The sequence below is a fragment of the Papio anubis genome, chromosome 11 (genome assembly GCF_008728515.1).
Source record: "Papio anubis isolate 15944 chromosome 11, Panubis1.0, whole genome shotgun sequence".
Taxonomy (NCBI): Eukaryota; Metazoa; Chordata; class Mammalia; order Primates; family Cercopithecidae; genus Papio; species Papio anubis.
Window position 1 is genome coordinate 69,794,248 of NC_044986.1, and position 24,357 is coordinate 69,818,604.

The 24,357-nt window shown below is 42.0% G+C and overlaps 3 protein-coding genes across 9 annotated transcripts in view; all 3 read right to left on the bottom strand.

The window, feature by feature from the left end:
• Positions 1-431: 431 nt before the first annotated feature.
• Positions 432-6,400, bottom strand: DNAJC9 (DnaJ heat shock protein family (Hsp40) member C9). Its single transcript, XM_031652268.1, has 5 exons — positions 4,568-6,400; positions 4,245-4,385; positions 3,500-3,754; positions 1,420-1,506; positions 432-1,096 (listed from the first exon to the last, which is right to left on the bottom strand). The coding sequence occupies exons 1-5, from the start codon at positions 4,745-4,747 to the stop codon at positions 980-982; spliced, it is 780 nt and encodes a 259-aa protein (XP_031508128.1). The 5' UTR covers positions 4,748-6,400; the 3' UTR covers positions 432-979.
• On the bottom strand, positions 6,383-9,935 carry MRPS16 (mitochondrial ribosomal protein S16). 2 transcript variants are annotated; one of them, XM_009214703.2, is made up of 4 exons: positions 9,727-9,935; positions 9,011-9,271; positions 8,104-8,243; positions 6,383-6,868 (listed from the first exon to the last, which is right to left on the bottom strand). In XM_009214703.2, the coding sequence occupies exons 1-3, from the start codon at positions 9,737-9,739 to the stop codon at positions 8,104-8,106; spliced, it is 414 nt and encodes a 137-aa protein (XP_009212967.2). In that variant the 5' UTR covers positions 9,740-9,935; the 3' UTR covers positions 6,383-6,868. The 2 variants fall into 2 exon arrangements, with proteins under 2 accessions (XP_009212967.2, XP_031508129.1); XM_031652269.1 differs by lacking the exon at positions 6,383-6,868 and having other exon boundaries at positions 7,991-8,243.
• A 1,080-nt stretch (positions 9,936-11,015) lies between these two features.
• CFAP70 (cilia and flagella associated protein 70) overlaps positions 11,016-24,357 on the bottom strand; it is a 110,816-nt gene continuing 97,474 nt past the window's right edge. For all 6 annotated transcript variants that reach the window (XM_021943372.2, XM_021943373.2, XM_021943371.2 and 3 more), the window contains 2 exons: positions 13,410-13,457; positions 11,016-11,308 (listed from right to left, as the gene is read on the bottom strand). In XM_021943372.2, coding sequence (XP_021799064.1) covers positions 11,228-11,308; positions 13,410-13,457 — 129 coding nt within the window. In that variant the 3' untranslated portion in view covers positions 11,016-11,227. The remainder of the gene's footprint in view (positions 11,309-13,409; positions 13,458-24,357) is intronic.

Here is a 24,357-nt window from a genome sequence, read left to right on the forward strand (position 1 = left end):
AACAAAAAAAACAAACAATTAGATCAATATGGCTTGCCTTTCAAAGTTAAAGAGTCAGAAAGGCGCCTCTAAGAAGTCATTTAGCCCAATTCCCTCACCTTGTTTTCCCTCAAAGCCGGTGCAATTTTTTTTAAACCAGAAAACTGGACATATTTAATACATACAGTTTGACAAGTTTGTATTTCACTCTTTGTTTTGATGTAATAACTTTTATAAAAGGAGACAGATTCAGACAAGCTCAGTGAAAGACATTCAGCAATCAGTGGCAGGACTACAACACACATCTCTCTATGCTAGGGAAACCAAGCTCTCTATTATAAAGCTGACAGGGGCTATTGTTTTCCACTTTTCTCTCATCCTAAACACCATTCGCATTTCTTCTAGGTCACATTTTTACTGGGATCATTTACAAAGCCCCCAGAACTTAATCATCATGTTTTACTTTTTTTATTTAATCATATACAACTCTTACAAAAATGCTTGAAGTAATTTAACACCCATACATCAGTACAAAACCTGGCTGAGTAAAATGAAGAGAGGGTCTATTCAAGATCATTAAGACCAAATGTAAACTGGGAAGTATGTGGAAGACAGCTGTCCAGCAAGTATTTGGAAGATGTTCTAGCTGGGTAGAGAGCCTAATCTAACAGACACGCACACTGCAGAAAACAGCATGAACAGAACCACATCTTAGATAAGAGTTCTGTGTACCGAAGATCTATGGAGGCAAGTGCTGTCAGGAAGGACACTACCTCCCTCCGCCCTCCCAACCATCACCACCAAGTTCCTTCTGGTAAGACCTCACACAATGTCAAGTGCTTTCTAGGAAATACTAAGATGCTTGGTCTAGTCAATCTGAAAAATTCAGGCTGGAAAGACACCTTCTCTCAAGAGTTGACTTTTGCCTTCAAATCTTGCCTGCACCTTGCCTACGATGGCATCAATTTACACCTAAGGACCTTTGAAGAGAAAAATTCCATTATTTCTTTTCTTTCTTGAGAGATTTTTTCCCTCCTCCTTTGGAAGATTTGCAGTACTTTGCTTCCATCTGAGCCAGAAAATTGTCCATTTCCTTTTGCCGATCCTTTTGTCTGCTCTGTTTGAGAAGTTAAAACACAAGCTTTTACAACATTATCCGTAGACAGAAGGTACTTAGCGGTTGCCAGGGGCTGGAAAAGTGGAGTAACTACTAATGGGTAGGAGTTTTTTTGGAATGGTGAAAATGTCCTACAATTGGTGTTAATAATTGTAAAACTTTGTAAATACATTAAAAACCACCAAACTGTACACTTTAAAAGGACAAACGGATGGTATGCGACTTATGTCTTAAAAGAAGAAAACAAAATACAACATTCCAAAGAAAATATTAGCAATAGGAATCAGATCATTAAAGATGTGGCAACAAACTGCCAAGTTTACCTGAATGGCTGCCTTCAGGCTATCCACGCCTTCATCAAGCCCCAACTCCTTTCTGCTCATTTCTGCTTCTTTCGCCTCTTCCTGAGCCTGAAACAGAAACTCACATGAGACTCAGGGCCACCGGAAAATGCTTAAAATACATTCTCTTTCCAAAAACAAATCTATAATACTGTTTCAATTTGAGGATTATATGAATAGACAAAATGAACAGAATTACATAACTATGTCATTCATTAAAAGGCAACAATGCTCATAGCAAGCATAGATCCTCCGATTCCAATTACCATTTGTTTTTTCCCCAATTCTACTTACTAGAGGTAGGAAGTACTTTGGCACTCATAAATCACATGGTGATAAAAGGGAACATGAGGCCAGATATGGTGGCTCACACCTGTAATCTCCATACCTTGGGAGGCCAAGGTGGGAGGATTACTGGAACTCAGGTGTTTGAGACCTGCCTGGGTAACACAGCGAGACCTCATCTCTACAAAAAATAAAAGAAATGAGCCTGGTGTGGTGGTATGTGCTTGTAGTCCCAGCTACTAGGGAGGCTGAGGTGGGAAGATGGCTTCAGCCTGGGAGTTCGAGGCTGCACTGAGCTGTGATCATGCCTCTGCACTCCAGCCTGGATGACAGAGTGAGATGCCATCTCTTAGAAAAAAGAAGGAAAAAAAAAAAAAAAAGAAAGAAAGAAAGAAAATGATGCAATTGCCAGGATACAGGTACTTCCAATTCCTCCCCTGGAAACCCAATTTACTACATGGGACTGGTGGTGCCTTGTGAACAACCCCAGTTTAAAATGACTTCTGGGTAGTCAGAAGAAACAACATCAATAAACTCAGTTTTAACATTTACTTACCTGATTTCAAAACAACCTTCCTTTGCCAAGTGTTCCTAGAACAATTGTTTAAAAAATACCACAAGCACACCTTAGGGTAACAACTATAAGATGCCCCAACACCCCTTGTGAATTTTCTAACTAGCAATTAATGCTATTAATACTGAGGAGGATGATACATTAGAATCCCCATCCCAATAAGACACCCATTTCCTTGTATTCAAATTATCTCTTTAAATTCAGCATCCCCCTAAGGTTTGTTGAACAGTCTCTCAAAACTATGCCATTTTTCTCCTCAAACTCTAGGGAAGTTTCTCAAGTTAACAGTCTACTGTGAATGCAGCTGTGCTCAGTTTCATCTCAGGAAATGAACAACTTAAGATTTGACTGTCAGCTTGAGTCTTAGCAGGTGTAGCCTATGAACCAAAATGCTCTTGATATACACTCCACTGCTCCCCTCAGCTCACCAGAAAGGTCAGCCTCTTATTTAGGCAAAACAGGCCCTTTGAATTTTCACCGGAATCAAAAACGTCAGCTTTCTCTCCGCATGCATCTCCTATGTAAAAGCTGCAGAAAAGTTTCTGAGGGCACTCATGAGGGCAGCAACAGTTCTAAAAGTTGTGTGCTCCTTAAGAGAATCTAATGCCTGATGATCTAAGGTTTCATCCTGAACTACCCCCCCAACTCTCTTCACCCCCACTGTCACTGGAAAAACTGTCTTCCACAAAACAGGTCCCTGGTACCAAAATGGTTGGGGACGGCTGAAGTTTTTCTTTAAAAAAAAGAAAGAAAAGAAATTCTGTGTTCAACTCAAGAATCAAACTCTGGGCAAAGGCCCAAAAATCTGCACTTTTAACAAGACAGTCTCTGTCATTCTCTTTTTACCCCCTCAACCGAGTAACGATCACTGCCCATCCTGTGTACCTGGGTTCCACTAACTTTATCTCCTGAGAAATGCCTCAGCAATGCTATAAGAATTGGCCCAGAAGAAAAAAGATTTCAGCGCTACTTTACTATGGTAATTTTAAACAATCTATGCAATAAAAATCATCTTGAGCACAACATACTAGAAAAAGGTTTCCTTGATGAACTGGTATGCCCATTTTATTAGATCAGAACTGTAGATCAAGTTAACCCTAGTCCTTACTTCTGGAGTTTTATATTTACTTCCACTGCTGTAAATACCCTCAAATCCTTTTTGGAAGCAGTCAAAATATAAATCAACAGTATTCAAAATCTTACCCTTCTTTTCCTTGCATTCATCTTTTGTTTCGATTCTTTGACAAAGGCATTATAGGATGGGATCTCTCCGGCGTCAATAGCCTGCTGAATGATACTCCTTATCCTAGGTTCCTCTGTGTACTGCACGCAAAGCACAGACTCCATGATCTGATCCATGTCACCCTTGAAGTCCAGATAGGCCTGTTTAATATCGGCCAGCTCTTCTTCCGAACCTTTGTATGTCTTTTCAAAAGCTTGAATGTCCTCTAAAGATATCTGATAACAAAGGAGATTTGCTTTAACGTTGAGGATTTTACTTTAAATAAAAGATACATTAGTAAAACTAGAGTTAGGTGTTGAATTGCTGCAATGCAACAGTTGCTTGAGTTGAAATTATTGAACCAAATTTTCTATGCTTAAGCTTTTCCGGAGTCGTCCTTTTTAAATCCAATCTTCACATCTGCTAACTAGGGACCAGAGAAGTTTCCAACGGTGAAAGGAGATCCAGAATCAGGACTTACATTTGGATATGTAAAATAAAGAACATCCTGCAAAAAAAATAAATCTGCCCTTTTCAGTGCAACAATCACATTAACAGGAAATTTAAAGCCTGTTTCAGTAAGTGTGCGTGTATTTATATTTCAAGGCCAAACTCAAAAATTTTAATTCCTACAAAATTAACACAAAATACAAGATCTTAGAGGCAGTCAATAAAGGTTTGTTGATGGATGGTAATAGCCATAAAGAAATCTCCAGAGTCCTTTACCTTTTTAAAGAGTAGCCGCCAATACGCCTCCCAGTCTCGGTCTTGGGTGAGCACAGGAGAGTCCTCGTCCACTGTTCCCTGCTCATCGTACACTGCTCTCTGTTCTCTGTCACTGAGAACGGAATAGACTTTTCCCAGGATCTGAGGGTAGAGAGTATCCGTAAATCGCCCCTGCTCCTCCCACCGAAACCGCGGCGCGAGAAATAAAGATCAGAAGGCGGCGCCAAGCGGAGCTCAGCGCGCTCCCCCGGGACGGGGCCCGGCGGCCAAAAGGCTGGGGACATCCTGGCGGCCCGTCGGCCTCGGGGCGTGTCCCTGCATACCTGGAAGCGACGGGTGGCGTCCTCTTTGTCGCCCTCGCCCACCCGGTCCGGGTGTACCTGCAGGGACACCTTGTGGTAGCCTCGTCGGACCTCGCCGTCGGAAGCCTGGCGTCGCACACCCAGCACCCGGTAAAGGTCGGCGGTGCCGAACACTTCCTCGCAAAGCTCCAGCAGCCCCATGCCGGGCAGGGATACGACCTCAGAGGAAGCAGCTGCCGCCAACCGTGCCGGGTACAACCCAGGACTGCTTCTTTTTCCCGCCCAAAATGCCCAGGGCGCCTGCGTCACAAGCACTGAAGGGGCGTGACCACCCGCCCCCCCCGCCCGCGCGCATCCGCGCTTTACGGCGGCCGCAAAACGAGCCGTGACGAGGCAGGCGCGGGCCCGAGTAAATAACACTGGCGCGTGGAGTCGGAGTCCTAGGCCGGCCGCGCGCAGGAGCCAGGTCTTCAAGGAAGTGATGTTCCTCGGTTCTCTCCTCCCCTTGCTCTGGAAATCTGGCGTCCGTCTTACCTTTTAGTGTCCCAGAACAGCTTTTTCAAAAAGTTCATATATTAGCTTGAATTTACAAACTGCTGGCCTATTTTTTAAGTAGAAAATGGCCAAACATCAGCATTCAGCAATTTCACATGGTTCGACAGATTTTTTTTCAAAAATGTTCCTGAAAGGAACAGGTAAAGCTGTAGGCCCAAATAATTTTGCACCCCACTGGTTGGAAATGCTGGGGTACTTTCCCTCTAGCCCTGCAGGAAAAACTCTATACTGAAACCCAAAAAGCACAAAACACAAAAACTCTTACCTAACAGGACTTTCACCTTACACATTGGTGGAGGTAACATGACCCAAGCCCCCGTCTTAACAAACTGCTGAAGCAAAGGCGCTTTCTTTTAATAATCTGTGAAGTTCACAGCTGGGTTTGAACATGTTGGATCCCAGGTGGCAGCAGGGTAGGCTGGAGCAATCATCCAAGAGATGGTGAGAAACTTGGGCCTGGAGACCCAAAGCAAGGCTGAAGCCGGGGATAAAACTTTGGAAGTAGGAGAAGCTCACAAAGGAAGTATGCGTATACATGTATTAGACAAAGGATAAACAATACTAAGTGAATACCCGAGTTGGCAGAAAAATACCTTATCAAATCTTATCCCGACTGATTTAGCATTTTTCAGAATCATTCTGCTCTGCCAATAAGTTTCTGCAAAGCCTCAAACTCTCCAGGATACATTAATATCTTTTAAACCTCCCAGGGTTGCCATGATTTTCAAAGCATTTCTCTTTCCCACATCCAAGATCAAACTCAGCTGAAGTCAGTTCCTCTCAACCTGCCCTGGCATCAAAATCTCAAAGCAAGCAGGGGCCAACCAGCAACAACCCCGGGGGGGGGTTTGCCAACCACAGAATTTAAGATGGCTGGTAATCGTTCTCAGAACATAAAACACAAAATAAGTGGGCACATTGATAGAACCGCCTCTATAAATTTCCTATATCTTAGTCACATAACAGAGTTAAGACATCTGTCTTTGCTCATTTTTTCCCCTCTATGGACAACATAATATGTTGGGAAGGGCTTTCCAGGAGGGCACAACTGGGGTATAAATCTTACATCACTGGGCAAGTTTCCACCTCTAGGCCTCAGCTTCCCTATCTGTAAAACAGAGATAATCCTACCTGCCTTCATGCCTTACAATCGTCACGAATAATCCTGTACACAAAAGGCCTAGGACATATGTAGGTGCTTTACGATATTATCTTTCTTCCAGTTTCTCATATTTTTAAGGTACTCAAATACATCAATTTTAACATTTTTCTATATACACATTTGCTACTGAAATCGAAATACTCTTTTATTGCAACTAAAATTTTCAAAAAACCAGAAAATCAAATTAATTATTATGCTGTAGCCAAATTATGTAATGTTTTCTTTTCTTTTTGAGACAGGGTCTTACTCTGTCACCCAGGCTGGACTGTAGCGGAACAATCACAGTTAAGTATCGGCCTCCTGGGCTCAAGTGATCTTACTGCCTCAGCTTCCCGAGTAGCTGGAACTATGTGTGAGCACCACCACACCCAGCTAATTTTTAAATTTTTTGTAGAGATGGGGTCTTGCTGTGTTGTCCAGGCTGGTCTCAAACTGGTCTCAAGTGATCCTTCCACCTCAGCCTCCCAAAGTGCTGAGATCACAGGTGTGAGCCATTGCCCCAATGGTATCTTTATATTATTTCCTCACAAGTTACTTCAAATTCTTGATGTTGAATTTCATCTCACTGACTTCAGGCTTTTAAAACACATGGGAATGCTTGAGACCTATGGATAGTTGTGAGTCAAATAAAAAAGTAGAGCTAAAGTATACTGAAGTTATTCAAATACATTCAAACTGTAAGATCCCTTATAAATTACTGGCATCAAGGTAGGAAGGAAAAGATACAGGAAGTAAAATGCATCACTCATCACAGGTTGTCAAAATTATTGGTATACAGTTTATCCTAACACAGAGCAGGTTTCTTAACCGTCTCCATAAAATTACCAGCAAGAAAGAAAAGTACAAGAATAAGGTTCACAGCTGAATTGGCTTGGTGTCCTAATTCCCTATTCCAGTATTCTCAGAAGGATCCCATCTATGATATATGCAGAAATCACAGCCACATTTGAATGGTTCAATCTTGATTCATTCTGAACTCCCTTAAGCCCAGCAGTTTCTCATTCTTAAAAGGTAGGTTATTAAACCCCAAAAGCAATTTTCATAACAAATTTACATTTGTATATTTAAGAATATGCATTAAGGCCGGGAGTGCTGGCTCACGCCAGTAATCCCAGCACTTTGGGAGGCCAAGGTGGGCGGATCACAAGGTCAGGAGATCAAGACCATTCTGGCCAACATGGTGAAACCGCATCTCTACTAAAAATAAAAAAGTTAGCTGGGTGTGGTGGCACACACCTGTAGCTCCCCAGCAACTCGGAAGGGTGAGGCAGGAGAATCGCTTGAACCCAGGAGGCGGAGATTACAGTAAGCTGAAATTGCACCACCGCACTCCAGCCTGGCAACAAAGCGAGACTCCATCTCAAAAAAAAAAAAAAAAAAAAAAAAAAAAAAAGGATTTGCATTAAGCAAGACAATATAAATCTCCAATTACAAAATCAGTAAGAAAGGTAACTGTTCTTACACTTGCAAGATGAACATGAAGATTTGAACAGGCCGTGAATAGTCTGGCTGGGGGTTTTGAAGCAGGATGTCTTGGAAGCCAGTAGATTGTAAAGTTGTCCAAGAGACCCAGAGCCCCACTCAAAAGTCCAATCCTCCCACAGTCACTGTCTATCCCAAGACAAAGTCCAAAAAAGCTAATTAGTACCCACATCCAGCGCTAAGTCACACAAGAATAAATCTCTCCATGGGCCCTGTGCAGGTCAGGCCAGAAGAGCAAGGACAACTCAGGATACTCCATTTATTGAACTCCAAATCTAACAAAATTAAGATCTCTGCAGAGTGTTTCAAGAGAACCTTGACTTTGTTCCCACTGCTATGCTCACTAAAGTCAGCTCACTTATGTTTCTGTAGCCTCTGTATCTGTAGCTTCTGCATCTGTTTTCTGAGAAGCTAAGAGGACTTCACATGCCCGTTTCCTTCGCAGTCTCTCAGCATTTGTGATCATCATAGGATGCAGAGGGAAAAAGCCAGCAAGACCTAAAAGCAACAGATTTTTCACTTATTATAACACCGTATAAGCCAATGCTTCCCTAGGAACTCTGTCTCACAGAACTGAGGTCTGAGATCTGATCCAGTGCATGGATGCAAACCATGCTCCTCGCTTGCCAAACTCTGTACTGCTTCTCCCCGGCAAGGAGACAGTGGATGTCTACTTCCTAATAATATTCCCCTTACTTTAAAAAAGATAAACTGACAGATGACCATTCAAAACATACTATTCCCATTTTTAGCATAAAATACCAGTCACCCAAAAAGTCTTACAAAGGAGTCCACAAAAGGGGCCTCCAGATTCAAAATGCCAATTAGATCACAACTTCAGCTCCCACTTCAGTCCTGAGCAGTGTAGAGGGAATGAAAATAATTCTTTTTTTTTCTTTGAGATGGAATCTCCCTCTGTTGCCCAGACTGGAGAGCAGTGATGCGCTCTTGGCTCACTGCAACCTCCGACTCCTGGGTTCAAGTGATTCTCCTGCCTCAGCCTCCCCAATAGCTGGGACTACAGGCGTGTGCCACCACGCCCAGCTAATTTTTTTTTTTTTTTAGTAGAGACGAGGTTTCACCACGTTGGCCAGGCTGGTCTCGAACTCTTGACCTTAAGTGATCCACCCGCCTCGGCCTCCCAAAATGCTGAGATTACACGCATGAGCCACCATGCCCCGCCAAAAATCATTCTCATACCCACTGTCCTGGAGCTGACTTCAGTTTAAAATCCCCTCAATAAGATAAGACCAGAACTGAGTTACCCAGAAGCTTTTCCATAGACTTAGTGAGGTGGGCCCCGCAGCCAATCCAATGACAGATCCTGTCTAGGTTGAGAGCAACGATTTTTTCTCCATGACTGTTGGGCAATGGATCATAGGATCCCAGCTGCTCTACGAAACGGCCATCCCTGGGACACTTGTTGTGAGCAACCACAATGCGGTAGAAGGGCCGGTTGGTGCAGCCACCCAGGGCAAGGCGGATGGTTAAGTGGCCCCCACGGTAGGACTTGTAGAGGAGAGGACCTGTAGAAAAGCAAGTGGTTAGGACACACACACACACAAAACAGCACAGAAAGGGCAAAATGACACCGACAGCACAGTTCCCTTTTTCCACTGAAATGTCTCACTTCCAATCTATTCCTGTCAATTCAGTTGAGATGCTATTCTTCTTTGTGAAACCCCTCTTGGCCACTCCAGCCAGCAATGACCTCCTCCTCATACCCAAACCCACTCGGCAAGGGCTTCCCATTCACTAGGCTCTGTGACCTTGTGCGAACCTTAGCTGCTTCAGTGGGGTGGAAATTTTTCACCAGTGATTAACTGGGGAAAAAACTGAGAGGAGGACCAAATGTAAGGCAGTGTGGCTGCTTCAGGTTCGGGTTGCCTCCATCGCGCCTGGGAGAGCACCGCCCCACCCGGCCCCGAACTCCCGAGCCCCGTGACCGCCCGGTACGTCTGGCGGGGACCTGATGACTCACTGAGGTGGACCATGGCGCCGCCGGCATACGGCTCCTCGGAGCGCCCCGCTACCCGCACGCACCAGCTCTACGGCCTTAGCAAGGCAGAAGACAGACAGAAACAAACTGCAGGCCGCACCGCCTAGCCGTCCAAAGCCCGAAAACCTTGACTCCGGCAGCGGATGGTCCACTCGCCCCGCCTCTTCCGCTTGCCGCCCTATACTTCCCACAATGCAACACGGTGACCCCTAACGTACCTTAAACTGCTGCAAAAGAGGCGTTTCTCGTGGTGTCTTGTGGGCGTGACGGTGCGATCCCTCTCAGGCTTCTGAGTCTCTGCTGGAGTCAGAAGTTTTGGGCGAATCCCAGGCGCTCCAAGAGAAATGCTACACCATCCATCCATCTTGCAGGCGTTGCTGCCCAGGCGCAACGCTGAGAAGGCAAATACTAAAGGGCGCTGTCCTTTCCTCGTGGAGCTCACAGTCCGCTGGGGAGACCGTGAGATGACAGCGGAGAAACTAGGGCGATCAATAGTACTCAGTGCAAGGAGAGCGAGCAGAGAAGGCAGACTTAATGCTTGCTGAGGAAGACTTCACAGAGGAGGTAGTGTCAGGGCTGAGACTAGAAGAAGGATTATAAGTGACTAGAGTTTACTTTATCCTTCTCGTTAACTAAAACTAATTTACCTCTCACCTCTCCTCCTATTGTCATCCCACCCCTGTCGAGGCAATCACACCTTAAAAAATAAAGGAGAGGTTATTTCTGCTTTTGCCGTGCTGTGATCCAGGGCAGAAGTGAAGTATGATTTTTTTTTTTTTTTAAACATCTGTAGCCCTAGAATATGGCCTCAGTGATGAGGGTAATGGTGTCTCCTTGGAGCCCTAGTGGTTTAGATCCATGAAGATGCCTGTGAGAAGGTGTCAGTAGTGAGAAGGTGTCAATAGCTCCACCTTCAGCAAAGACCTCTCTATTCAGCTTTTTTCGTTAATTGTTAGTTCCAAAGGGCTAACATGCTCTTTGCCCTAATACAGTGACCCAGCATAGCAGTCTTCCTCCAGGGCCACCTTTGAAAATGATGCCTTAATTCTTGTATTTCAGTTAACTGAACCTGGCCAGAGACCTTAGCACCAGACTTCCTCCAGGAGTGATCCAATAAGCTTTCATCAGAAACCCTAATAATGACCCCACTATACCTTAATTTTATTATATGTATATATATGCCATATAATTATAGCAATTACACTATAGTTATATAACTAAATACCTACATATAATTCAGTATACGTTAACTCCAGAACCACACTGATGAATTTTGAGTTTCATATCTTCATTTTTTATTGTGACCCAGTTTCTTGTCAACCAGTAAAACATCCAGTAACACAGCCAATGGAAATAAATGAATGGGTCTCTGTTTATGGTGAAGATTCTTTCGTTCTCCAACTCCAGACTTCATATGGTGAAACTCTCTGGGAAGGAAAGGAACTCAGAGTCCCATACGGAAAATTGTTCAGCTGGAGGGGTATCAGAAAGATGGATTTCCAAAGCCAACTGTTTCCTGTAGTGTGTGGATCTCTGCAAGCAGAGCCTCATCTTTCAATTTCAGCTACATGAAAGAGAAAGAAAGGGAAATATATATGTCATACGTGATATACTTTATGTGGCTTTGAAGACCCCTCTTTTGTGGGGCTACAGCTAAAGAACATAGTTCCCGGGGATGGAATTGGCTCTTCCTCTTTCCCTACTTCGTGAAAACTCCAGTAGAAGACCTTAGAACCTTGTCCTGGTTACATGGATATGTTTACTTTGTGAAAATTCATCAAGCACTTTGAACAGTCATGATTTGTACATTTTTTTGTAAGATAACTTCATTAAAGTCTACTTTTTTATTTTTAAAAAGTGTTCACATTATTACCAGCATCTCTTGGCTAATGCATAGTATTCCCATCTGGCAAGTGATATCAGGGAATCAGAGACAGAAATCATAGGCTTATATTAGATCTGGTTTTAGTTTTAGAATCTAGATATGTAGTAGAGGCATCTAGGAGCCTACTGAATACCGATTTTTTCTTAGTAACAAAATCTTAATTTCTTTTCAAGGCAGCAATGCAATCAGCTAAAAAGCCACATTTTCCTGCTTCCCATGCAGCTAGAGGTAGTCATGACCAATTGTGGCCCAATTAAATGTAAACTAAAGTCATTGGGTAGGACACCTGGAGAAGCCCTTTATTTAGGGAAAGTCCTTTAAAGGGAAGTGAAGTAGCATGGCCCCTTTTTCCTTTTTCCCTTATTGTTCTTTATCTTGCCTGAGACATGGATATGATAGCAAGTTACACTGGCTGTCTTGCAACTATGAGGGATAGAAACTGCATGCTACAATTAGTGCAGCACAAAGATAGATGTTGGGTTCCTTGATGACATTGTGGAGCTGTGGTATGAGCCCTGGACTTTTCATTAGATGAGAAAAAACTAACTTGTTTAAACCACTGTCTTTCAAGTCAAGTTACTTGGAATTCATAACTAATAGAACAGGCCAGGCATGGTGGCCCCCACCTGTAATTCCAACACTTTGGGAGGCTGAAGTGGGTAGATCACTTGAGACCAGGAGTTTGAGACCAGCCCGGCCAACATAGCAAAGCCCTGTCTCTATTAAAAATACAAAAATTAGCTGGACATGGTGGCACATACCTGTAATCCCAGCTACTTGGGAGGCTGAGGCACAAGAATCACTTGAACCGGGAGGTGGGGGTTGCAGTGAGCTAAGATCGTGCTACTGCACTCCAGCCTGGGCAACAGTGCAAGACTCTGTCTCAAAATATATATGTATATGTAACTGATAGAACAGACCAGGGGTTGTTCATGAGCCAAATCCAGCTCATTACCTGTTTTTTATTTGTTTGTTTTTGAGATGGAGTCTTGCTCTGTCGCCCAGGCTGGAGTGCAGTGGCATGATCTCGGCTCACTGCAAGCTCCACCTCCCGGGTTCACACCATTCTCCTGCCTCAGCCTCCTGAGTAGCTGGGACCACAGGTGCCAGCCACCACACCCTGCTAATTTTTTTGTATTTTTAGTAGAGACGGGTTTTCACCGTTAGCCAGGATGGTCTCCACTTCCTGACATTGTGATCCAGCCACCTCAGCCTCCCAAAGTGCTGGGATTACAGGCGTGAGCCACCATGCCCAGCCACTACCCATTTTTTTGTAAGTAAAATTGTACTGGAATACAGCCATTCACTTATGTATTATCTACAGCTGCTTTTGTACTACAAGTGCAGAGTTCAGTAGTTGCAACAGACTATTTGGCCTACAAATCCCCCAAAATTTCCTATTTTGCCCTTTACAGAAAATGTTTGCTGACCCCCTAGACTAGACCAACCCCTACATATTACATGAGGAAAATGAAGCCCACAATATTAACACAGTAAGTTAATGGCAAAACCAGAATCATAATTCAGGTTGACTGACTCCCAGGCTACCTTTCTATTAACTATTATATATTCTCTCTAAAGAGTTGGAAGAAAGATCACCCATGATAATACATAGGTTATTATTACAAACCCAGCAGCCCCACAACAATGGCAAAGATGCTAAGAAAAGCCTCTACAAAAATATTCACATTATGAAAATCCTGAATTAAGCCAGTACCTCCCTCCTAATTTCCCACCCTCAACATGGGGCAGGCAAATGACAGAGGCATCTGTGTCATACCTTAATCATGTACTTGTAGGCCTGCTCAGCTTCTAATTGCCGCCCAACCTGAAAAAAAGGACAGCAGCTGGTGATGATGACAGGTCAAACATTATGGTAAGGAAAATACATTGCCTCAGTTAAGGCAGAGGCACCTACCCCTTAGGCAGAGGCTTCTACACCTTCCAGTTAAAACTTCTGAATTCAGAGGGAAAGCTAGCAAATGAAAGATGGTAGGGAGAAAAAGGTTTTAAAAAAAAAAAAAAAAAAAAAATCCTCCTGGCTGGGCACAGTGGCTCATGCCTGTAATCCTAGCACTTTGGGAGGCCGAGGCGGGTGAATCACGAGGTCAGGAGATTGAGATCATCTTGGCTAACACGGTGAAACCGCATCTCTACTAAAAATACACAAAATTAGCTGAGTGTGGTGGCACGTGCCTATAGTCCCAGCTACTCGCAAGGCTGAGACAGGAGAATCGCTTGAACCCAGGAGGTGGAGGTTGCAGTGAGTTGAGATTGTGCCACTGCACTCCAGCGTGGGCGACAGAGTGAGACTCCATCTCAAAAAAAAAAAAAAAAGGAAAAAAAATTCCTCCTTCATTTTGAAAAGCTTAAAGATAACCTGGCCTCTCACCTTTTTGAAAGCACCATGAGTCATTTGTTCCTCTTACGATTGAAGCCATTCTGTTAATAATAATTAACACTTACCAGTCCATACTATGTGATTTACATTGTTTTCATTATTGATATTGTTTTTAGTGCTTTAAGTTCATTCTTAATCCTCAAGACCTAGGAGATAACTACTGTTATTTATTATTCCCAGTTTACAGAGAGGATAAGTAACTTGCGAGGGTTATGAAGCTAGTAAGTAGAGGAGCCAGGTTTAAAACAATGCAGTTTGACTCCAGAGTCCAAGTTTTTAACTACTACATTACTCTGTCTCTAGGAATTAGAAAAAGTAGGTATCAGAATTACTTCTATGAAGATCTGGATATGAGATAAGAACACTACTCCCCCCAGTTGATATTATTCTTTGCATGAAGCACTCCTCCAGAAGTTAAATGAGATAATATGAATCCACTATTCTACTTCTTGAGTTTGTCACATAGTAACTAACTTAGAGTATCCAAAGTCACTTAGAAAAGCTTAAATATGTAAGAACCACAGAATGTTCAGGTCTGAAGGGGACCTGGGGAATATCTAGTCCAATTTTCTGACTAATGCTAGTCCATATGAAAGTTTTACTAGTTCACAAAACTTTCATACCCTAAACCCTTACTTCCTACAAATCTACACTTTGAAATGTTCCCACCTGAAGTTCACTGAATTGCCAGCAGCATTTTCCAGCACACCTTCCCTTCCTACCACTATTACTTTGTTTCCCTCCTGCCACAAGGAGGCAGAGGCCCAAATGATGTGAAGATCCAGAATAGCCAAAACAATTTTGAAAAATAATTTTTCTGCTATCATGAACACTGCTGCAGTAAACATACTTGTACTTATCTTCTTCTTCTTCTCCTTCCTCTTTTTGTTTTGAGACAAAGTCTCACTGTCACCCAAGCTGGAGTGCAATGGCACGATCTCAGCACTCTCGCGATCTCAACGCTGCAACCTCTGCCCCCTGGGTTCAAGCGATTCTCCTGCCTCAGCCTCCTGAGTAGCTGGGATTACAGATGTTATACATATCTTCTTGTATTTTTCTTAGGATTATATCTAGCTATTGCATTGCCAAATTGTAGATACTAATATAACTAAATGATGCCACATTGTACTTAAAAGTGGTTGTGCCAATTTACATCCAATTGCAATTATGAGAATCTTCATCAGTGCTTGTTGCAGGAAGTCAGGGACCCTGAATGGAGGGACCAGCTGGAGCCATGGCAGAAGAACATAAATCGTGAAGATTTCATGGACATTTATTAGTTCCCCAAATTAATACTTTTATAATTTCTTACACCTGTCTTTAGTGCAGTCTGTGAACATAAATTGTGAAGATTTCATGGACATGTATCACTTCCCCAATCAATACTCTTATAATTTCCTATGCCTATCTTTACTTTAATCTCTTAATCCCGTCATCTTCATAAACTGAGGATGTATGTCGCCTCAGGATCCTGTGATGATTGCGTTATCTTCACAAATTGTTTGTAGAGCATGTGTGTTTGAACAATATGAAATCTGGGCATCCAAAAGGAACAGGATGGCTGCAATTTTCAGGGAACAAGGGAGATAACTATTGGTCCTCACTGCCTGTGGGGTCAGAGAGAACAGAGTCATATTTCTTTTCTTACAAAGGCGAATAGGAGAAATATCGCTAAATTCTTTTTCTCAGGAGGGAACAGCCCTGAGAAAGAGAATGCATTCCCAGGGGTATGTCTCTAAAATGGCTGCTCTGGGAGTGTCTGTCTTATACAGTTGCAGAAAAGGGATGAAATAAGTCCCGGTCTCCTGTAGCGCCCCCAGGCTAATTAGGATTAGGAAATTCCTGCCTAGTAAATTTTAGTCAGACCAGTTGTCTGCTCTCAAACCCTGTCTCCTGATAAGATGTTATCAATGATAATGCGTGCCCAGTGGGACATGAAATTTCATCAGCAATTCTAATTTCGCCCTGGTCTTGTGATCTCACTCTGCCCCCATTTGCCTTATGATATTTTATTCCCCTTGAAGAATGTGATCTCTGTGACCCACACCCTATTTGTACACCCCTCCCCTTTTGAAATCCATAATTAAAAACTTGCTGGTTTTGCAGCTCAGGGGGCATCACGGAACCTGCCGACATGGGAGGTCTCCCCCGAACACCCAGCTTTAAAATTTCTCCTTTTGTACTCTTTCCCTTTATTTCTCAGACCGGCCGACACTTAGGGAAAATAGAAAAGAACCTACATTGAAATACTGGGGGCTGGTTCCCCCGATAAGTGCTAATACCATACTTAAATTTTTGCCAAGCTGATGGCTGTGAATTTCTGCCACATCATTATTCTAAGTTGCATTCTTATGCTTACTAGTGACACAGAGCTTCTTCTCATACATGTATTAACTTTTACAGTCTCCACATTAGCAAACTGCATATTCCTATGTTGTCCCCCATGCCCCTCCCCCTCCTTTTTTTTTTTTTCTTTTTTGAGACAGGGTCTGGCTCTGTCATTTAGGCTGGATGCAGTGGCACAATCACAGCTCACTGCAGCCTCAACCTTCCAGGCTCCAGTGATTTTCCCACAGTTTTAAAGTTGGAAACTCAGGTATAAAAAATGACACTAAAATAAAGTTTAAGGACTTTATTATAAATATTTGCAGAATTTATAACAGAGGATTAGCATCCAGGTTATATAAACAGCTGCTACAATAAGGAAAATCTCTATAATCTGATTTTAAAATGGGCACAGGGTTGGGTGCAGTGGTTCATGCCTGTAATCCCTGCACTTTGAGAGGCTGAGGGGGAAAGATTGCATGAGCCCAGGTGTTTAAGACCAGCCTGGGCAACACGGTGAGACTCTGTCTCTATAAAAAATGAAAAAATTAGGCGTGGTGGCACACATCTGTTGTCCCAGCTACTTGGGGGGCTGAGGCAGTAGGATCACTTGAGCCCAGTAGGTCGAGGCAGCAAGTGAGTTATGTTCCTGCCACTGCACTCCAGCCTGGGTACCAGAGCAAGAGCCTGTCTCAAGAAAAAAGAAAAAAAAAAGGACTCAGATCTTAGATCTTTAGGGTTGGGCACAGAGGCTCATGCCTGTAATCACAGCTCTTCGGAAAGCTGAGGCATGAGGATTACTTGAGGCCAGGAGTTCAAGACTAGCCTGGGCAACATAGTGAGACTCTGTCTCTACACAAAATAAAATAAAATAAATTATCCAGGAGTGGTGGTGCATGCCTGTAGTCCCAGCTACTCCGGAGGCTGAAGCAGGAGGATCCCTTGAGCCCAGGATCACCCCACTGCACTGCACTCCAGCCTCAGCAACAGAGCAAGACCCTATCTCTTAAGAAAAAAAACTTAGGTCTTTAAACCAGTTGGAATTGTGTGTGGTGTGTGAGGTAAGGAACTAATTTTTTTTTTTAATGTGGATAGTAGCCAGTTGTCCTATCACCATTTAGTGAAGAATCCATCTGTTTCTCATTTTGCAGGTGCTATATAGTGTCTTTATAAAAAATAGCTATATTAAGGCATAACTTACATGCCATAAAATTCACTAATTTTAATGTTATGTTGTGCAAGCATCAGCACAATCCAGTGTTAGAAGACTCCTACCACTCCAAAAAGTTCTTTCATGCCTGTTTGCACTTACTCTCCATCCTCACCTTTGGCTCCAGGCAACCATTGATCTATTTTCCTTATTTCAAGTAAATAGAATCAAATAATATATAGTCTTCTGTGCCTTGCTTTTTTCACTTACCATAATATTTTTGAGGTTTATCCATATTATTACATGAATCAGAATTTCATTTTAACTGCTGAGTAGTACTCCATTGTGTAAATATTCCTCATTTTGTTTACCCATTCACTGATGGACATGTAAAATGTTCCCAGTTTTGTGCTATTATTAAATGCTGTGATAAAAATTCATATACAAATTTTTGTGTGGACATATGTGTTCATTTCTCTTAGTTAGATATAGAGAAGTAGAATTGCTGGGACATATGGTAAATATATGTAACTTTTTTAGAATCTGACAAACTGTTTACCAAAGTGTTGTACCAATTTACAACCCTATCAGTAATGTATGAGGATTCCAGTTTATCACATCCTTGTTACTACTTGGCATTGTCTATCTTTTTTTTTTTGAGACAAGATCTCATTCTGTCACCCAGGCTGGAGTGCAGTGGTGCCATCACAGGGGCTCACTGCAGCCTCAACCTTCCAGGATCAGGTGATTCTCTCATCTCAGCCTCCCAAGCACCTGGGACTACAGTCACCCGCCACCACACCTGGCTAATCTTTGTATTTTTTAAATTTTTTTTAATTTTTATTTACTGTATTAGTCAGTTTTCATGCTGCTGATAAAAACATACCAGAGGCCGGGCGCGGTGGCTCAAGCCTGTAATCCCAGCACTTTGGGAGGCCGAGGCGGGTGGATCACAAGGTCAGGAGATCGAGACTATCCTGGCTAACATGGTGAAACCCCGTCTCTACTAAAAATACAAAAACCTAGCCGGGCGTGGTAGCGGGCGCCTGTAGTCTCAGCTACTCGGGAGGCTGAGGCGGGAGAATGGCGTGAACCCGGGGGGCGGAGCTTGCAGTGAGCCGAGATCGCGCCACTGCACTCCAGCCTGGGAGACACAGTGAGACTCCGTCTCAAAAAAAAAAAAACATACCAGAGACTGGGCAATTTACAAAGGAAAGAGGTTTAACTGGACTCACAATTCCAAGTGGCTGGGGAGGCCTCACAATCATGGTGGAAGGCAAAGAGGAGGAAGTCACGTCTTACGTGGATGGCAGCAGGCAAAAAGAAGCTTGTGTAGGGAAACTCCCGTTTTTAAAACCATCAATCTTGTGAGACTCATTCACTCCAGGAGAGCAGTGCAGAAAAGAGCCACCCCCATAATTCAATCACCTCCCACCTGGTTCCTTCCACAACAAGCGGGAATTGTGGGGGTTACAATTCAAGATGAGATTCGGGTAGGGACACAGCCAAATCATATCAGACGGGGTTTCACCATGCTGTCCAAACTGGTCTCAAACTCCTGGGCTCAAGCAATTTGCCTGCCTTGGCCTCCCAAAGTGCTGGGATTACAGGCATGAGCCACCATGCCTGGCTTATCTTTTTGATTTAAGCTATTCTAGTGGGTGTGTAGTGTGTTGTCAATCTGCATTATTTTAAGGGGTATTTAAAATTTTTTCTGACAATTTCAGATCAAATAAAAGTTACAAAAACAGTTCTCTCTTCCTTCTGTCAGGAAGGAATACATGTACTGTATACATATACAAAATATATGTATACATATACAAAATATATGTATACATATACAAAATATATGTATACATATACAAAATATATGTATACAGTAGTCCCCCTTATCTGAGGTTTTGCTTTCCACACCTTCACTCACCCAAGGTCAACCTCAGCCCACCAAGATCTGAAAATATTACATAGAAAATTCCAGAAATAAAGCCTGTAATCCCAGCACTTTGGGAGGCCGAGACGGGCGGATCACGAGGTCAGGAGATCGAGACCATCCGGGCTAACACGGTGAAACCCCGTCTCTACTAAAAAATACAAAAAACTAGCCGGGCGAGGTGGCGGGCGCCTGTAGTCCCAGCTACTCGGGAGGCTGAGGCAGGAGAATGGCGTGAACCTGGGAGGCGGAGCTTGCAGTGAGCTGAGATCCGGCCACTGCACTCCAGCCTGGGCGACAGAGCCAGACTCAGTCTCAAAAAAAAAAAAAAAAAGAAAAGAAAAGAAAATCCAAGATCACGCATTGTATTCATTATTTATGTCTCCAGTTTCTTTTAATCTGGAATAGTTCTTGAGTCTTTGTGTTTCATGATATTGGCATTTTTGTTTTAAAAATACAGAGCGCTATTTTGTAAACTATTCCTCAATTCATGTTTGTCTGATGTTCCCTCATAATCATATCAGGTTATGAACATTTAACAGGAATACCATAAAAATGCTGTGTTCTCAGTGCACCATATGAGGAAGCACAAGATGCTTATCTCAATACTTGTGATGTTAACTTTATTACATTGCTATCTGCCAGGTTTTTCTACTCTAATGTTACTATTGTCCCCTTTGTAATTAGTAAGTATTTTGTGAGGAGATACTTTGAGACTATGAAATATTCTCTTACTCCTTGAACTTTTCAACCATAATTTTAGCGTACATTGATGATTGTCCACTGAATCTATTGTGATGGTTTCCAAATTGCGATTTTCCAATTCCATCATTCTTCATACATTTAGCAGTTCGCCTTTGACCGTAAGCTTTCCTTTCTCTCACCACTTATTTGTTTAATTATATCACGGTGGGCTCATAGATTCTTATTTGTAATCCTTTTCTACAATTATATATTTGGATGCTCAAATTATCCTTGTTTTAGCCAGAGGGAGTCCCCACTTTAAGCTAGTTCCTGTTGATTTTATTTTTTTCCCTATGCCGTTTTGATATGTGCCACTCTTTCTTTCAACATTTTTTATTTTCTGACTCAACAAGACATCTCAGACTCATCTTTCACTTTCCGGGCACTAGTTCTGGAATTTTTGGCCCTCTTCCAAGAAGCCTCTGGTCCCCCGACAAACCCTTTCCTTCTAAAGTGGACAAATGCCCTATTTCTTAAATGGATTTAGAAACCAAGACCTGAGCATTAGATGTGCTTATGGCCCCTGCCACCACTATTTATTTTTGAGACATAGGTATTTAGACACATATGAATATATTTCTATAAATACACATATATTTCTACCTATTTATACCTGTATCTATTTAATCTATCAAACAAGGAGCTCTTATCAGTATCTCCCATTCTAATTCACCACTACAAGGTTATTCTATCCTTCTTGTTTCCACATTTGTAACTTCCTTTGAAGCACAGTGAAAAATGTGACTCCCATTATCCACAACATAATTATTTGTTAAATCATAGAATACCTAGTAATTTCAGAACTGCTAACTCATGCCTCTGCAAAAATGAAGCCTAAAACTATACTTTAAATGTGTATAAAGGTTTTTTTTTCTCTTTAGCCTGATACATAGTATGTATTAGTCTACATTGCAAAGAATGTTTTCAAAAGTACCACGAGTTAATTATTTTTCTGCATTGTCAGTGTAATTACGTCATTCACTTGAAATACAATTTTATTTGGTTTTGTTTGTACGTAATTATGTGGTCTCCCCATTTCTTGCTGATTTTCTTTTTTAAAAAATACATGAAATATTAGCATGGTCCCAAAAGTCAGAACTCTACAAATAGGGACAATCACAGTGCCATTCCCCTCATTTCCTCCCTCCTCTACCCATGCCCACTCATGTCCTGTAGAATCTACTCTCATTAATCTCTGGTTTATCCTTCCTGTGCTTCTTTTTGCACTAAAGAAGAGATTCGTGTATATTTTCTTCTTTTTCCTTCTTTCTTTTTTTTTTTTTTTTTTTTTTTTGAGACGGAGTCTCGCTCTGTCGCCCAGGCTGGAGTGCAATGGCCTGATCTTAGTTCACTGCAAGCTCTGCTTCCTGGGTTTACACCATTCTCCTGCCTCAGCCTCCCAAGTAGCTGGGACTACAGGCGCCCGCCACCTCGCCCGGCTACTTTTTTGTATTTTTTTTAGTAGAGACGGGGTTTCACCGTGTTAGCCAGGATGGTCTCGATCTCCTGACCTCGTGATCTGCCCGTCTCGGCCTCCCAAAGTGCTGGAATTACAGGCTTGAGCCACCACGCCCGGCCTTTCCTTCTTTCTTACACAAAAGGTGGTATAATATTGCACTTCACTTTTTTTACCGAATAATATAAACTGAAAATCATTCCACATCAGTTCATAGAGATCTTCCTCATTATTTTTTCAGCTGCATAGTATTCCATTATGTGAATATACCATAATTTATGTAAACATTCTCCCATGCTTAATAAATGAACTCCATTTAGGTTGTTTCCATTATTTTGCGATTGCAATATGCTGTAATTAATAACTTGTGCACACTCATTTTCAAATTGCTAGAGGAAGTGCATCATGGTAAATTTCCAGAAAACTCCAATTACTTTTAAATACTATCTACTCAAAACCTAAGTTTCCATACATATGTCGGTCTATTTCTGTCTGCCAATGGTTTCACTTACCTACTCTTACACTAATAGCACTCAGTGTTAATTGTTGCAGCTTCATAATAAGGCTCGATATTTAATAGGAAAGCCCTTCCTCCTTACTCTTTCTTCCATACTGTCATAGCTATTTTTTTTTTTTTTTTTTTTTTTGGCCTTTATTCAACCAAGTGAATTTTAGGATTTATCTCATCAAGTTCCTTAAAAATCTTGTGTTATTATTTTTATTGGAATTGCCTTAAACTTAGATATTAATTTAGGGAAAACTTTCATCTTTATGTCATCAAAACTTCCTGCCCATGGACATGGTGTATCTTTCTATTAGATTTTCTTTTACAATGCAGTCTTGTGATTTTCTCCACACAGGTCTTGAATGGGATTTTAAAAATCAGACTTTCAAACTGATTGTTCCTGATTTTGATGACATTGATTTTTTTTTTTTTTTTTTTAAGACAGAATCTCGTTCTGTTGCCCAGGCTGGAGTGCAGTGGCCGGATCTCGCTCACTGCAAGCTCCGCCTCCAGGGCTTACACCATTCTCCTGCCTCAGCCTCCCAAGTAGCTGGGACTACAGGCACCCACCACCTCGCCCCGCTAGTTTTTTTGTATTTTTTAGTAGAGACGGGGTTTCACCGGGTTAGCCAGGATGGTCTCAATCTCCTGACCTCGTGATCCGCCTGTCTCAGCCTCCCAAAGTGCTGGGATTACAGGCTTGAGCTACCGCGCCCAGCCGACATTGATTTTTTTTTTTTTTTTTTTTTTTTTTTTTGAGACGGAGTCTCCCGCTGTGTCACCCAGGCTGGAGTGCAGTGGCGCGATCTCGGCTCACTGCAAGCTCCGCCTCCCAGGTTCACGCCATTCTTCTGCCTCAGCCTCCGAGTAGCTGGGACTACAGGCGCCCGCCACCACGCCCGGCTAGTTTTTTGTATTTTTAGTAGAGACGGGGTTTCACCATGTTAGCCAGGATGGTCTCGATCTCCTGACCTCGTGATCCACCCGCCTCGGCCTCCCAAAGTGCTGGGATTACAGGCTTGAGCCACCGCGCCCGGCCCGACACTGATTTTTATATTGATCTTTTATCCAGCAGCTTTGTCCATCCACTTCTTTGTGTTAATCTTCATTGACTACATTTATATTATTCAAAAGTCAAAAGGATATAATAAAGCATACATTGAGTTTTGCTTCCACCTGTCTCCTTATACACCCTGTTCCCCAATGACTGCCCTGTGTAGTAACCATCATTGTTAGTTTATTATCTACCATTTCAGTACTGAACTCTTTTTATTACATATTTCGGTTTGCTTGTAGATTTTCTTGGGTTCCTACCTAATCCTTTTACCTTCAATTTCTTTTATGTGTGTATGTATGTGTGTTATTGCCTTAATGGAACCTCCAGTATAGTTTCAAGTAGAAGTGACAATAACATTTTCCTTATCTTGTTCCTGACGTCAAAAGGAATAACTTTTCACCATTTCATATAATAGTTTAGATTTTGGGACATGTAGTTTCAGATTTTAAAAAAGCTAGTTTGTTTTTATAAAAAGTCATGAATGGGTATTAACTTTAGCCAATGATTTAGTTTTTTTAATAATTAATAGAATAAGAATAGCCAATGATTTTAATTTAGTTTCCATTTTGCTGCTAATATTGTGTCTTCCCATTTTAAACAAAATTCTTAGTCATGCAAGAGGTTTGTCTGTTCACTAGTCTCTGCAAAAAACAGCTCATAATTTTGTTAATCCTATTATGTCTTTGTTGAAATTTTCATTTATTTCTACTCCTTATCATTTTCTCAATTATTTCTTTGGGTTTCCTTACTTTCCCTTTACTACTTTATTTATTTAAATAATTAATTCATTGATTTTCAATCTTTGTTCTAACATATGTATTTAATGCTATAAATTACCCTCCATTTATTGCTTTAATTTTATCCCATAATTCTAATATATATTGGCTTTGCTTTTATTCAGCCTCATTTCAGTTACTTACTGAAGTATAATAAACCAATCCAAAACTTAATGGCTTAAAATACAATATGTTATTTCTCAAAATTCTACAGGTAATGTGGACTGTTTTGCTGGTTTTCCCGGAGATCACTCATGCAGCTGAGGTCATATGACAATTTGGCTAGGACTTAAGGATCCAAGAAAACCTTACTCAAATAGCAGTTAATGTTGGCTGTTGGCTGGAGTGATTCAGTTCTCTTCCATGTGGACTCCTATAGCCTTC

Bases quoted from the DNA above. Each gene is read 5' to 3' on its own strand.
- DNAJC9 (XM_031652268.1), bottom strand. From the start codon at position 4,747: ATGGGGCTGCTGGAGCTTTGCGAGGAAGTGTTCGGCACCGCCGACCTT. The intron at 3,755-4,244 runs GTAAAGGACTCT...CTTTGTTATCAG, and splicing joins GGCGGCTACTCTTTAAAAAG to ATATCTTTAGAGGACATTCA. The intron at 1,097-1,419 runs GTAAACTTGGCA...CTTCTCAAACAG, and splicing joins GCCTGAAGGCAGCCATTCAG to AGCAGACAAAAGGATCGGCA.
- MRPS16 (XM_009214703.2), bottom strand. The intron at 8,244-9,010 runs GTAACTCAGTTC...TGTTGCTTTTAG, and splicing joins GTCTATGGAAAAGCTTCTGG to GTCTTGCTGGCTTTTTCCCT.